The sequence below is a fragment of the Furipterus horrens genome, unplaced genomic scaffold (genome assembly GCF_987537825.1).
Source record: "Furipterus horrens unplaced genomic scaffold, mFurHor1.1.pri manual_scaffold_2, whole genome shotgun sequence".
Lineage (NCBI taxonomy): Eukaryota > Metazoa > Chordata > Mammalia > Chiroptera > Furipteridae > Furipterus > Furipterus horrens.
Window position 1 is genome coordinate 29,240,760 of NW_028327172.1, and position 14,276 is coordinate 29,255,035.

Below are 14,276 nucleotides of genomic sequence, written 5' to 3' on the forward strand. Positions count from 1 at the left end.
GTGAATAAATGAATTAATATATGAATCTCAGAAAAGCTAATAGCCAGTAGTACTCTCTGTAGACACAGAAATAGTAAACTACAGATATAACTTAAATATCCATGTTTTTACTGATAAATATAAATATATATATATGTCTTTGCATTTCCCCAAAAGATCCACCCATGCATAAAAATAAAGAGAAAAGGATGCAAAGAAGAAATGTTCATAAGTAAGATATTAGATAAATTAATTAAATATAGCTGTAGTCTAATACGATATTACACTACAGAAGTCTATTACTGAATTAAGAAAATACACATGCTAACGTATCAAATGGAAAAAGTATGTGGCAAAAACAGGTCAACTATGACTTCAAATTTGCAAATTACAAAGTGTATGTGAGTTTTCTGTATATGTGTTTTTTTATTGAAAACATTCTAGAACTCTTTTAACAGTGATTATGTCTGGATATCAAGATTATTGATTACCTTTATTTTCTATGGTATTTTACTGTTATTTACCTAATAAAGGTCCCCTCTTATCCTGCACTACATTTATAATCAAAAGAGTAACAAAGTGATTTAAAAGTGAAAATAAGTTCCTCTCTTGCTCTGGCCAAGTAATTTGTTTCTTGTTCCAGTCTTGCCTGGGGAATCTTTAGGAAGTTAATTACACCTTGATCCAGTCCCTTTATCTGGAAAATAGAAATACTGATATTAATATGTAGTCTTTCAATTTTACAAGGCATATGTGTGAATGAGATGGGGTAAGGTATGGAAAAAGATTTTGCAAATAGCAAAATACTAGACACACGTAATGAACCAGATCGGGATGAGCGTTGGGATGAGTAGGAAAATGTGGAAAAGGGGAGGAAAAGGAGAGGATGATGACTTCGCGTGACTGAAAAAAGAGAAAATAAGTATGGCCAGTGGTAATGTTAGGAGACATTATTAGAGCAATTTTCTCACAGGAACTGTAAATGTTTGTGTTATGAAATTGGGGAAATAATACAGTGTTAGATTCAGGACATTTTCATTCCTGCCATCAAGTTATGCAAAGATGGCAAGTGAGCCTCCTTAAGAATTAGGTTTGGTCCCAGGCTATTGTTTCTTTATGCAGAGGAATGCAGGAAGAGAAGATATAATCCTTCCCTCACCCCAACCCCTACCCCCGCACACTGAAGGTACGTGTATCATGGGTATGGGATAGTGGTTGAAGCAATGAACATTCTTTAATTAATTCCTTAAATAAAAACCTGGTTTAAGCCCTGGCTGGGTTCTCAGTGGGTTGAAGTGTCATCCCATACTCCAAATGGGTTGAGGCTTTGAACCCAGTCAGGGCACATATCTAGGTTGCAGGTTCAATCCCATGTTGACTTCATGCGGAAAGCAATGGATTCATGTTTTTCTCTCACATGGATGTTTCTCTCTCTCCCTCCCCTACCTTCCTCTCCCCCTGGGGGGGAAAAAAATTCTCATGTGAGGATTAATAATAATAATAACCTTGTTTAAAAAGAAAATAAAAATAAAAACAAAAATATAGCTAATCATTATAACTTCTTTCCAAATCTGTAACATCCTCTGTGTCCTCTTGATCAAGTCAGATTCTGTTATTGATCTTCATTAACCTCACTTGTTAAATAGTATCAACTCAATCATCCCATAAATCTTTTTGAGCTGAATGAATACCTTTTTAGCTTCAGTTTCTTCACCTGTAATCTGGAATAAAAACCTTCTTATTTTGGAGGGTCATTGTGAAGTTACATTAGATACTCTACATAAAATGATTAGGGTGGTGCCCAGCAAAAAGTATGCGTGCAATCAAAATCAGGCAGTATCATTGACCTCACAAGTTTTGAGTTTTCTCCTAAAATTGTCTTTAAGCTTAGCGGAAGCTGTAGAAGTTTCATTGAAAGATGGAGTTTGACTCACAGACTTATTTCTTGCTGCAAAATTCTCTCTACAGAACCATATCCCACACAATCTGAAGAATGCCATGTTTTCCTATTAAATCTGAAGTGGCTAAAAAATAAAATGTTATTCTTGAGCCTAGATTTGGCATCCTTGGATCATACGCAAGTTAAATTCACATTAAAGCTACAATCTAAATAAAATAAACCCAAATTAATGTACTGTGTTTTTACAAAAGGATAAATAGAGCAGTTTATTAGTATTTTTTCTGCAGCAACAAAAATGATAATCCACATTTTTTTTCATTCAACACAACAAAAGCTATGACCACATTACATCACTTGGAGACACAAAGCAGAATATATTTTTATTTTCTTAAGGTCAAGAATGGTCCGCATTTTCCAAACAAACTTTATGGTTTATATTTGCAGTAGCAGGGCCTCCAGTCACTAGCACAATACATTGAACAGGTCAAATATCCAGAGTAGACAGTTAAATACACCAATAATATTTTGAGTTGAATTGGGAAATGCATTATTGTCATTTTAGAACATTAAAAAGAGGTCTGTTAATTTTTTTAAAGAAAAATATCATTCCAATCACTCATAAAACTACCACAAGCAAAATAAAGATAATATACAGACAGGAAATTTTATGCATTGCACTTATTGCTTGGTACACAAATGTTGCAATTCCTGTTGAGTATTATTAAGAAATGACAAGCAAAATGCCTCTGCTCCATCTAAAATTCTACTACTCTATGAAAGTAGAAATTGCAGTCTCCTAACCCAACATTAGGTGTATGCTATTTTTGGTTTTTTTTGTGAAGATTGTTTATTATGTTTCTGTGTATGGATATGTATAAGATATACAGATATATAGAGGTATAATTTTAATATAATTTATTGTCCTATATAAGACAAATATACTTTAAATGGGACTTTAAATAATAAAAGTATCTACTTACAATCTCTCTATTAAATTTATCTTTTTATATTATATATAGCTCTGTGGCACAAGTTTTATATAGTATTTAATTATTAAGGAATAAGACTATCTAAACCATTTTCTATTTCTTTTGTTGTTAATATTGCATTTTCAGGGCTCTATTTCCATAGCAAATTTCTTATTAGATTCTTTATGGTGTGTGCATCTCTTTTTTTCTAATGCAAGTTACAACCTGTACAAAGTTGTAATAAAAATACATTGAAGTCTTTTTTAATATTTTTTGCAAAAAAGTTATGTGATATGCTACATGAAAAGTCAGATTTATTAAAATGTGAAGTGTTTTATACTGCTAGGTAAATGAATGGAAGAACATGAAGCATACCCCACACTTTACAAGTTCTCTTTCACAGATAACTGTTTGTGCCCAAACATTTCATATAAAACACTGCAACACATTTCCTTTGATAACCAACAAAATATTCCACATTATGTAATAACAATAATTATTTAGTATGTCTTGCTAGTTGCTAGCCCACAATATTCTTCTCTAATTGAGATATCCCAACTTCATGATTTACACTCAATAAACGTTGTCAATATCTGATGCAGGCAACATGACAACATTACATTTTTGTGAAAACAGGACTTCCGCATGAGATCTTGCAATGCAGTGTAACAAATATATAAGTGCATTTTACATGATCAAGTAGCTTTGGCTTCCTAACCTTTGGAGGATGAAAAGTGCCAACTGTTGTAGTTGTGCTTAATTAAATGGTGGTGAGTTTTAGCTCAGATGAATCCAATGAGTAACTACTTGGCTTCTACACTGTTTGGTCAGTCAACCTTTAAATCACAAACGCAAGAAGAGACGACCTGAATGGAAATGATGGAATGTCACAACTTCTACAGATTGCACTTGATAGTAACTTCATGAGTTTGTTTTGATTTCATGTTTACAGCAAGACTTGCCTGGTTGATATGTTTACATGTTTACACCACATATTTTTAAAATCTGTGCAATCACAATTAAGTTAATCACAAACACTAAAAGTAAATCCAGCAATTAGCTTTGTTATGAGTAATCATCTTGGTTGTTATAGATGTATGAGTCTTGTCCTTCTTGTTGTACAAATTCCTCTTTCTTTTCCCAACCATCGGGCCAACCTCCATTGGCCTGTGTGGTGGCACCATAAGACTTGGTGGTACCATAATTTATATAATTTTGAGTAATGTCCCCTGTTTCTTCATCAAGTTCATCTTCATGGATAAATCCACATTTTTCTTCGCTTGTTTCCTCAGGGTCTGCCCAGGGTTGCTTCTCTCCTGAGGCAAATAATGCATAAAATATAACTCCGCCATAATGGACAAGGGCAGCGATCAGGAAGACGTACTGCCACTCCTCACGTGACTGCAGTGACAAAAGTGGCAACAGTGAGGACAAACACCGCATGTTTCAGAGGAAGTCCCTACTTAGATTATCTGAAGTAAATCCTGTGACAGAAACTTTCTCTGATATATAACTTTTATTATTTAAAAAATTTTAAATCTAGTGTTCTGGAATAAAACTCCAAATATATTTATGGCCTACTAATTTTTAAAATATTTATAATCGACTTAATTAATATTTTCCTCTACTCTTTTTATTCAGCTTCTTCTACTAAACCATAATTTTGAATCTGTAAATATAAAGACAAATAGCTGATAATTATATTCTTCTACTGAGAACTGCAGATAAGTCAGACGTAGAGTCTGTAAATAAAGCTCAGAAGATTTCTGCTTGCCTCATCTAATAAGCTAGGAACAAAAGATCTTGTTTATTTTTAACTACATCAGAAATATCAGAAATATTAAAAGGTGGTGAGAAGCATGTTGCTCATTGGTTGGGAAAAGAGGCTCACTCTTTTCTTCTGAGCCTCAATCACCTCCCCTACTCAGAGTGTGGTGAGTGGGCCAGAAAAGAAATGCCAAAAAGAATATATTAACACTTCCCCCAACCATAAGAGAGAATCCTCTACAACTGAACATCTGTTCTCTTCCATCTTACCTTATTCTTTGTCATTGCACCCACAATGATAGGGCAAACCATTCCTGACAGGGTGCCAACACCATTTGAAATGCCCATTAAGATACTGGCATATCTTGGAGCAATATCCAGGTGGTTAACATTGAAACCTGAAATACACACACAACCTTGACTCAGAGAATCCCAAGCCTCTTAGAATATTTTCTACCACACTCACTACCCTCCTTAAAAATACTAGGTGCACAGCAAGTGCTTAATAATTACTTTTTGAGAATTTAACTCAGGGATATAATGAGAATAAAGTGATGTATAATATCTTATCTAATACTTAATATGTGATGTTCACTCCACAGAGGGAAGGAGATACATTCTCTCAACCAAAATAAATAAGTAAATAAATAAAAAGGGTAAGCAGGGAAGAAGTGAGTAGTAACAAATCTAAATAATGCTTTCTAAATGTTTTATTATTTTTATTTAATTTTTAGTGAAGATACATTGACTAAACTTTCTCAACAGTAAAAATATTTAAAGCAGAAAGTAGACTGCCTGGAGATATATAGCTAGATCACCTTATTATCACCAGCCAAGATCAGATGGCACAAGTACCAATTTTAATAATGTATATTACCAGATATGGCAAATCCGCTGAATCCCACCGCAAGGACCAAGAATGAGATAGCCACCCCTCTAGTGTGAGAATAGCCGACGACCAGAAGCAGTGTTGCTTCCATGCCAAAACCTGCAGAGACAAACACATGAAAACACTTCAGAAATTTGTGTAAGTTCTCCCAATGAGCCAAAACTGCTATAAATGCTCTAGCAAACCACTTCCATCAGTCGATCACAAAAATAATAACACTAATAATTTATACACAAAGATGACTAAAACCTTCCTTGTGTTTTCATAAAAACACCAAAACAACCTTAAGCTTAATGGTGGGAAGGGTTAAGTTAGTTGTGTAGTTACTTAAAACTAGGAGTTAAGAAAATTTAAAGATGGGAAAATTATTACAAATGAACTGTGAAGACACAGTTATGAGTTTATCTGCATATTTGATAGATATAGAAAACACTACTTATGTAAATCAGAACATCATGAACTAAGAACGTGTTCTAAACGTCACTTACATACTTACCACCACAATTCATGATCTTTCTTACTGTAGTAGTTGAAAGAATCTGCTTGCTTCTTAGGAAGTCTGCAATCTGCCCTCCAATAGGCACAATAATTGTCATTACTAAGTGTGGCACAGCAGACAGCATGCCAACCTGAAGAAAAACAAGAGGGGAGAAATATACGTACATGACCACAAGTAATGTGGGCAATTTAATGGACCTGATTTTTTGAACTCATTATAAACTCTTCACAGACAAAGGTAGGAAAAATGCTGTCTCCAAATGACCACTTATTTATTCCTAGAATAAGTAATAACTTCCACAGAAGAAGCATTAAAAGCTGAGTAACTTTCTTTGATCCTTTTTATGTTCTAAAAGAGAATATTGTTTTACTGTGCTATGAGTCAGTAAATTTTGAGTTTATGAATAAACTATCCTGAATCTTATGGAAGAGTTATTCCTACTTATGTGTTCATTTTATATTCTTAAATATGTTTGCAAATATTTATCCTTAGGAAGAAAGGGTGAGTAGAAGAGCAAGAGAAAGATGGAGACACAGTCAGAGGGGATATATATTAGACAAAACCTTGTATTTCAAACTCATTTTTTAATTCATAATAAGGCTAACAACCGTTATTTCATCTTAAATATATACCTCTTATAAATTTTATATCAGTGTCTATAAATTAAGAACCCAGGAAATGTAGATCAATTTTTCAATTTTAGACATTTTTATGTCAAATATCAATATTTGGTCACATTGCCATACAATTAAATATAGTGTCTATGCAATCTGAAATCTAACCCACCAGCATCAATTCAACATACATTTTTGACCAATAATTATGTGCAAGGCACTATGCTCTAAGCATTATGGAGGCAGAAAGTATAAATAAAATGCATTTTAATTGTGTATTACCACATAACATGGACGTAGTAAATTTTAAATGTTCAATATAAACATAGGAGTTTTTTTTTACTAAGTATAACTTTAAGCACAGTTTCTGGCAAATGAAAAGTAGTGGATAAGATTATTATTTGATATGAATATGTTTTTCAAATTAATTACTGAAGAAAAGATTGTATTTTATTTTACAATGGTGTACAGTGTGGTGTCATAACCATGGACTTGAGTTGTGTTGATGATTAATTGACACAGTGAATGACTCTAAAATAGGTTGATGTCTAAGCTATTCAATTCTCCTTTACTTTAGATGGAAGTGTTTTATATTACTATTACTAGTTTATTGTAGAGTTTGGTTTCTGAACCATGACAGCCTAGATCCAAAGCCCTTGATCTATTTTCTGCATCCCCTCCTTTACATGCTTTTCAGGTAGGTCAGGAGCCCCCCCCCCTTTTTTTTAATCATTATAATCAAAATCTTCAAGGCAATCTGTGTGTATAGAATTTATCTACAATTTTAGTTAAAAATATAATAAGTGAGTCAAATCAACCTATCTGGTTATTATATTTAGTTTTTGTAAAATATCATTGCTCTTATTCATGCATTTTCAATTAACTGGAGCTAAAGGGCCAGAAAGACCATGCAGTTTCATTAACATTAGTTGGTTCCTTCCCTCCCCCAATGAGACCTGACTTTATCAATAGCCTCTCAGTGTCATAGTTGTCCTAGATTATGAAAATGAACTCACACCTCCAGCAGCCTTTGTTGAGGAGTATAACACCTCTCAGAGCTCCCAAAGGCTACCCTACAATGTTTGATCAGCTCCACAGAGAAGAGCCCTGTCTAAAGCAACCATTCTTCTCAGCAATGGAGGCAACAGTTTCCTTAGAAACAGGGTTTACAAAAGAGCTCTTAGAATAGCTACTCCTCAACTCAAGCTTCCTTCAGTTCCAGGCTTCAGAAAGTGTTTCAAGTAGAGACATAATATGAATAGCGAGCCCAGCTGGATGTATGTAATGACATGAAGAGAAATGGCAAGTCCATTGCCAGCACAGACAAGTGTATTCAGAATTCAGCAAAGGGCTTGGCACAGAGATAGCATTTAACAAATACTTGCTAAATGCTTAAATTAATATATGGTTTACCTGAATTTAAATGGCATAGTGGAGGGAATTGAAATAAATCAAAGGATCTGGGCTTAAACATGATTCTGTCATTTATTACCAGTTTGGCTTCAGGCAATTTAAATACCATTTCTAGTTTCTGTTTCTACATCAGTTCAAGAGAAATGGTGATAGTTATCCCCTGTTCAACCACACAAGGTTGTTCATGAATATGAAAGGGCCTTGTAAATTTCAAACCTTACATAAATATAAAGTGGAATTATTATGTTTATTTTAGTCTTATAGAAAATCTCAAAAATGATTATATTTTCATGGCTATGAATACCTGTGTGTGGAAATTAGCATACTGTGCTATAATTGGTAACTTTTTTTTACTTATTTTTTTTTGTCTACGCCACCAAGCTGTGAACACTCGAAGGCAGGAACCATGTTTTTATTTCTGAATCTAACACAAAGCTTTGCATATCATTTTCAACACATGATTGTTTAATGAATAAATCCAAAAACAACATACAAGAATGTTTCAGATATTTTTTGTTATCCTCAAATCTTTTAGCCAGATAGGTTTTTGAGAGCACTGAAGAAGAGTTAGATTGGTAATTACAATTCCAACTTAATAAAGTATTTTTTCATTCAGTGTTACATGGTCTCTAACCTGACACTTAAAAGAAGTTATGCTTAATTACAGAGAAAAGGTGATACTGATGCCCACCCCAACTGAGATATAAGCTCTATGAGGGTATTTCTCACAACAAAGAACAGTTTCTGGTAGACATTTGAAGGCAGCTGACAAATATCTTACTTAGTCTTTTTTTCCAGAAGTTATCAGTTGACTGAATAAATAAATAACTCACAGAACTTAGAAGAGACAATCTTGGCAAAGGAACTTAATATTCACTTAAATTCAAAAATTATTCACTAGTTTAAGATAATTTTTACATACCTTGCTGATTTCAAATCCAAAGACTTCCTCAAAATATGCTGGCTGGCTAATAAGCAATAAATAAAAAGTCCAGCTTCTGCAGAAGTTTGCGACAATTATTGCATAGACTGGCATAGATGTAAAAAATTTCCTCCATGGCGTCTTGAATTTCTGAAATCCCAAAGAGAGAGCCATTCTGACCATTTAAAATATATTCTAACTTCCCTGGGAATGATAGGTGCTTTGCATTTGTAGGATGTGTATGTTGGGGCACGGGTAGGAAGTAGGCAAAAAGCAGTGAATTGTTAATTGCAATATTCCAGTTAATCTTAGCTGCATGAGTAATCATTAATAGAGGGAATAAAAGGTATCCACCTCTTATTCTCATTAAATTGTTCAGTGTTGGGAATATACAAGATTCCATATATAAAACTAATTCCAAAAGCAAAGATCTCAGTTTCTAAGATTTTGGGGGGTGGGCAGTAACAGATCATACTTCAGCTAAAACTCACTGATGAATCAGTGACCTTGTTAGTATCCAAAATATTTTATCTAAAATATTGAAAATTCAATGTACTTAGGAAAATAAAAAGAAGAAAAATTGAGTATAATAACCTAGAGCTTATCCAAAGACAGTGATACCACTACGTGTCTATAAACACTCTTGATAGCTAATGGGCAGCAATATAAATCATGTGACACTGGAGTGTAAGGCTCTATAAAACTCACATGGAATTCCTCTGGTTAAAGCATTTGGCCACCTACACACGATGGGCACATTATAACTATAGTCATGCATTGCATAGCAACATTTTCCTCAATGATGTACAGTATTCCTTCACTTATTGCAGGTATTACATTCTAGACCCCCTCACGATAGGTGAAAATCCACAAAGTAGAAACCTTACATTTATTTTAGTATTTATATATATTTTAAGGCTTTATAAACCCTTCCCACACACTTATAAACTGTTCCCAGTCCCTTATTAACCCTTCCCATTCCCTCATTAATCTTTTCCACACTTCTATAAACACTACTTATGTTCTTAAACATATTCTACACTCTTAGACCTACGTAACTTTAACAACATACGTATACAGTACAGCAAAATCCCGCGATATAGCAAAAAATCCATGATAAATAATTAAATATAATATTTTAAAAAATCCCACAATACAATGAGGCCACGATAAGTGAACCGTGATATAGAGAGGGACTACCTGTATCATATATATTATGGTGGTCTTATAAGATTATAATGAAGCCAAAAAAATTCTTATCACCTAGTGACACCATATCTCATCAGCACATCACTCACACGTTTGCAGTGATGCTGGAGTAAACAAACCTACTGCGTTATTAGTCATATGAAAGCATACTGCAGGAGTAGGCTATGCCATCTAGGCTTCTGTAAGTGCACTCTGATGTTCCCACAGCGACTAAATCACCTAACGCTGCATTTCTCAAAATGTATCCAGTCATTAACAGGCACATGACTGTACTTATTTATGATATTCAAGATATTCAAAATTAAAAACCTAAAAATGATTAGATTTGCTTATAACACCCATTAAAAAATTACACCCAGTATACTTAAAATCCTGCATTTGCCCAAATATAAAACAAATATCCAAAGACTAATTTTTACACCTTAAAATATTTCTCATGTTTTCAAACATTTTTTTCAATTACTTTATTTTGAACACCAAAATACTGTTTGGTAAAGAAATAATAATCTAAAATAATTTTGTTTAATGCTAGCTTGGGAAGTACTCACATATGGGATATAAAACTGAAAGTAACAAATGAACAAACAAGACAAACAAATGAACAAAAAACTTGTACACACAGACAATAGTACGGTGGTTACCAGAAAGAAAGGAGGGCGGGGGGGGGGAGGGGTTAGTAAAGTGTACAGGGAATCAAGTGTGCAGAAAAGAATGGCGGCAACTTTGTGTGGTAAACAACGCAATATACAGAGGATGAATTTTAGAATTCTGCACTTGAAACCTCTATAATTTTATAAACTAATGTCACCCCAAAAAAATTTTTTAACTTAAAATAGGGGGCAAACATTTTTTTACACAAATTTAGCAATTGTTTTTGGATATAGTACATCATCATTGCTATTATTGATTGTGATTTTAATTAATCCTTCTAAAGAGCACTTAAAAAGCAATATGGTGGAAAGTTATACTGCAGTGATCACATATATATATATATATATATATATATATATAAAATTTTATCATATATATGATAAAATAATGACACAAAAGCCTGTCCTAATAATGTGTGATGAGTTCTATGGCTTTGGATAAAAATATCAAGTGATAGTATCACAGATGGGTTTAAAAACGCAGAGTTTTTTCCTTAATTCAATATGCTCTAGGAAAATGGTGCCAGATGAATATATTTATTCACTGATAATAAAAATTGCCAAATAAGGAATATCTGAATTATGAATATTTGTATAAGAAATAACTTTAGAATATTATTAGAAGCAAATAACTTTTTCCTCCTGGATTGGTATTTCTTTTATTTATACCAGTATTACCTCCACTAAGAATTTTATTCCTCAGATTGCAAACACTTCAACAAATATAAGAGAAAAGCATCAAATTTTACATCTTAAAGAAGTTGTCAGGGGCTGTAGGAGAGTTTATGGTATTCTGATAACATTCTACTGACTGAACTCGCTGTTTGCTTCAAGGTGTAGTTAGGGTATAAAAATACAGCAAGCTTTTTCCTTTTGATTTTGTACACTTTTCTGTATGTATGTTATATTTAATTGTTTTAAAAAGAGACATTATGGTCAGCTGCAATGTGTGTGATCTTTAATTGGATCCAGACTCAAAACAAATAGCTCTAAAAGACATATGAATATAGACTAGGCATTAGAATTCAGACTGGATATTAGAAAGTTGAATATCTAGGTATTAAATAATGTTAGGAAATTATTTTAATTGTATTAGGTATGACAGTAGTACTTAGATCATTAGGGAGAATATTTTTATTTTTCTAGAGATACTTGTGAGATATTTGTAGATAAAGTTTTATGATATCACATTTACATTGAAGTTATTCAGAAATAAAGCAAGTGAAATAATAAGAAAGATGTTAACAACTGCTGCATCTATGTAGTGGATCCATGGATGTTCCTGTCACTGTTCTTGCATATTAAACATAGTCACAATAAAAAGTTCAAAATAAAATAAAAATTAAAAAGTTCAAAATGAAGTATAAGTTCCAGTCCCACCTGGCCTCATTTTGAAAAATTTACTTCGAAGCTAAAAGAAAGTACAAAATATCAATAAGACATAAAATATTGTGTTTAGAAAGCAGTAAGTTATAGAAAATGGGGATTTTGAGATTATCTATGCTCTTTTAGCAACCTACTAGCTATTCTTTCTGGGGTCATTTCAGAGACTGGTTTTCACTTAGACTAAATTTCTGATTGTTTTAAAAAATGTACACTTGATGTAGACATGCATTATCTCAAGAACTGGTAAATAAAAGAATCAAATTTAACTAATGCAGATATAAATTCATCAAGTTGTTTTTGGTTAGAAATTGAAACTGAATTCTTAAGTCACTTGGATTAGCCTATCTTTAGCTTCTGCTCTGTAGCAAGTATGGCTGGTGGGACAAGAGCACAGGGCCAAACCCACCCCACCCCCACATCACCACTTGCCTTTTGAGGAGCCACCATTAGAAAAAAATTATCCATCCATTTGCAGAAGAAAAATGGAAGGGGAAAATTCTAATGCCAGTCTATTTGGCTCATGAACAACTATAATGTAAGGATTACTTTTAAGCAGAGAAGTTTAACTTCTGAATAATATCCAATATAAAATTTTTCTTACTCATTAAAGGTCAAGATACATATCCTTAGCAACAATGGGTGACAGACTTTTTCACCTAGAATGAGATGTCAAAAACAGGCCTTCTCTAACAAATGAAGTAGAGAAGCAGAGCTGGAATAAAATACAATCAGAGAGTGGAAAGGAGCTTTAAAAAGAAAAAGGAGAAACATATAAGGAACATTGGTTCCTCAGCCAGTGAATGTTACCTTCTAACTCTTAGCGTAAGGAAACTGAGTTACTGAGTAAGTGCTGAATTACCAAACCTGTCTAAATACATTACTTTTGTTTACCAGTTGTTAAGTAGTATCACATGGCTATTTACCATTTATAATATATTAATGTCACATGAGATAAAATGTTATATTTGCATTTTGACAAAGAACTGCATTTCACTCTCAATAGGCAGATTCTGTGCAATAAACCAAATCATGATCAGAAAAAACATTATCTTTATAATACTTGACCTTCAAAATTATCCCAAAAATGGTAACATTTCATCAAAAAAGGCTAATATTATATTAAGAATATTTTTCACATCAGCTATCTGTTATTGGCATTCTGATGCTTTAGTATTTACTAAAGAACATATGGCATAAATACACATGTATAAAACCTACATTTAGGCTATTCAATGAACAAAAAAATAGTCTTTCTATGACTATGTTAGGTGATTTGGTGATTTGTCATTTCCTACAATCTAAAATTAACTATTGGTTGAATTTGTTTAAATTATGTACCATAATGAATTGTTCTTAAAACTCATTTATGTTTACTGTCATAGTGATAACACAGGGCAAGTTTAAAGAAGCTTAATAAAGATAAATAAAAAATTATAGATGGAAGAAGTAGCAATAATTCCTAAGTAAGTCAAGAATTTTTGGATGAAGTTAAAAAAAAATCATGATTGAAACCAAATTAGTTTTGTTGGATAGGGACATATAAAATAATTTGGTTGTCTGGAGGGAGATGAGATGGAGAATAAGAATAGAAATATACACCATAATAAAATTCTTACTTCCATTGCACCTAAAAGATTTGCACTCTCTCCAATGCTTTCTTCTATGTACCTACGTTCTTCATCTGTAATAGTAGGATGCTTTGCAGGACTCTCATAAGACACCAAGAGCCAAAACATGTACCAGATCATCCCAAAGCTTCCTGTAAACAAGAGTTCAAAAGGAGGAAGTCAAAGAAAATCATCGTAAATACTCCTACTTAACAACGATTTGCTGGAGTAAGACTACAAGTATCTCCAGACAAACACGTTCCATAGAGTGCGAATTTGAGTTTCTGTTTCTACAGCTGACTTCAGCTATCTCTTCTTGTCTTTTGTCACCACACTTCAAAGTTCCTGAAGGCTGGTCCTGTATTTATCTTTGTCTTTTTAAATAATGCTGAAATACACAATAAATAATTATCAAATAGTGTGCTTTGGAACACGTTCATACATCCAACAAATGCTGACTGAGCAGTTACTTT

At 33.0% G+C, this 14,276-nt stretch overlaps 1 protein-coding gene across 1 annotated transcript in view; it reads right to left on the reverse strand.

Annotated features, from left to right (window-relative positions):
* Window positions 1-2,114: 2,114 nt before the first annotated feature.
* The window catches only part of SLC17A6 (solute carrier family 17 member 6), a 37,011-nt gene continuing 24,849 nt past the window's right edge, over window positions 2,115-14,276 (reverse strand). The window contains exons 7-12 of the mRNA XM_090263147.1: window positions 13,813-13,955; window positions 8,952-9,101; window positions 6,000-6,132; window positions 5,492-5,602; window positions 4,885-5,012; window positions 2,115-4,248 (exon numbers count right to left, since the gene is read on the reverse strand). Of these exons, the coding sequence (XP_090119273.1) occupies window positions 3,913-4,248; window positions 4,885-5,012; window positions 5,492-5,602; window positions 6,000-6,132; window positions 8,952-9,101; window positions 13,813-13,955 (1,001 nt within the window). The 3' untranslated portion in view covers window positions 2,115-3,912. The remainder of the gene's footprint in view (window positions 4,249-4,884; window positions 5,013-5,491; window positions 5,603-5,999; window positions 6,133-8,951; window positions 9,102-13,812; window positions 13,956-14,276) is intronic.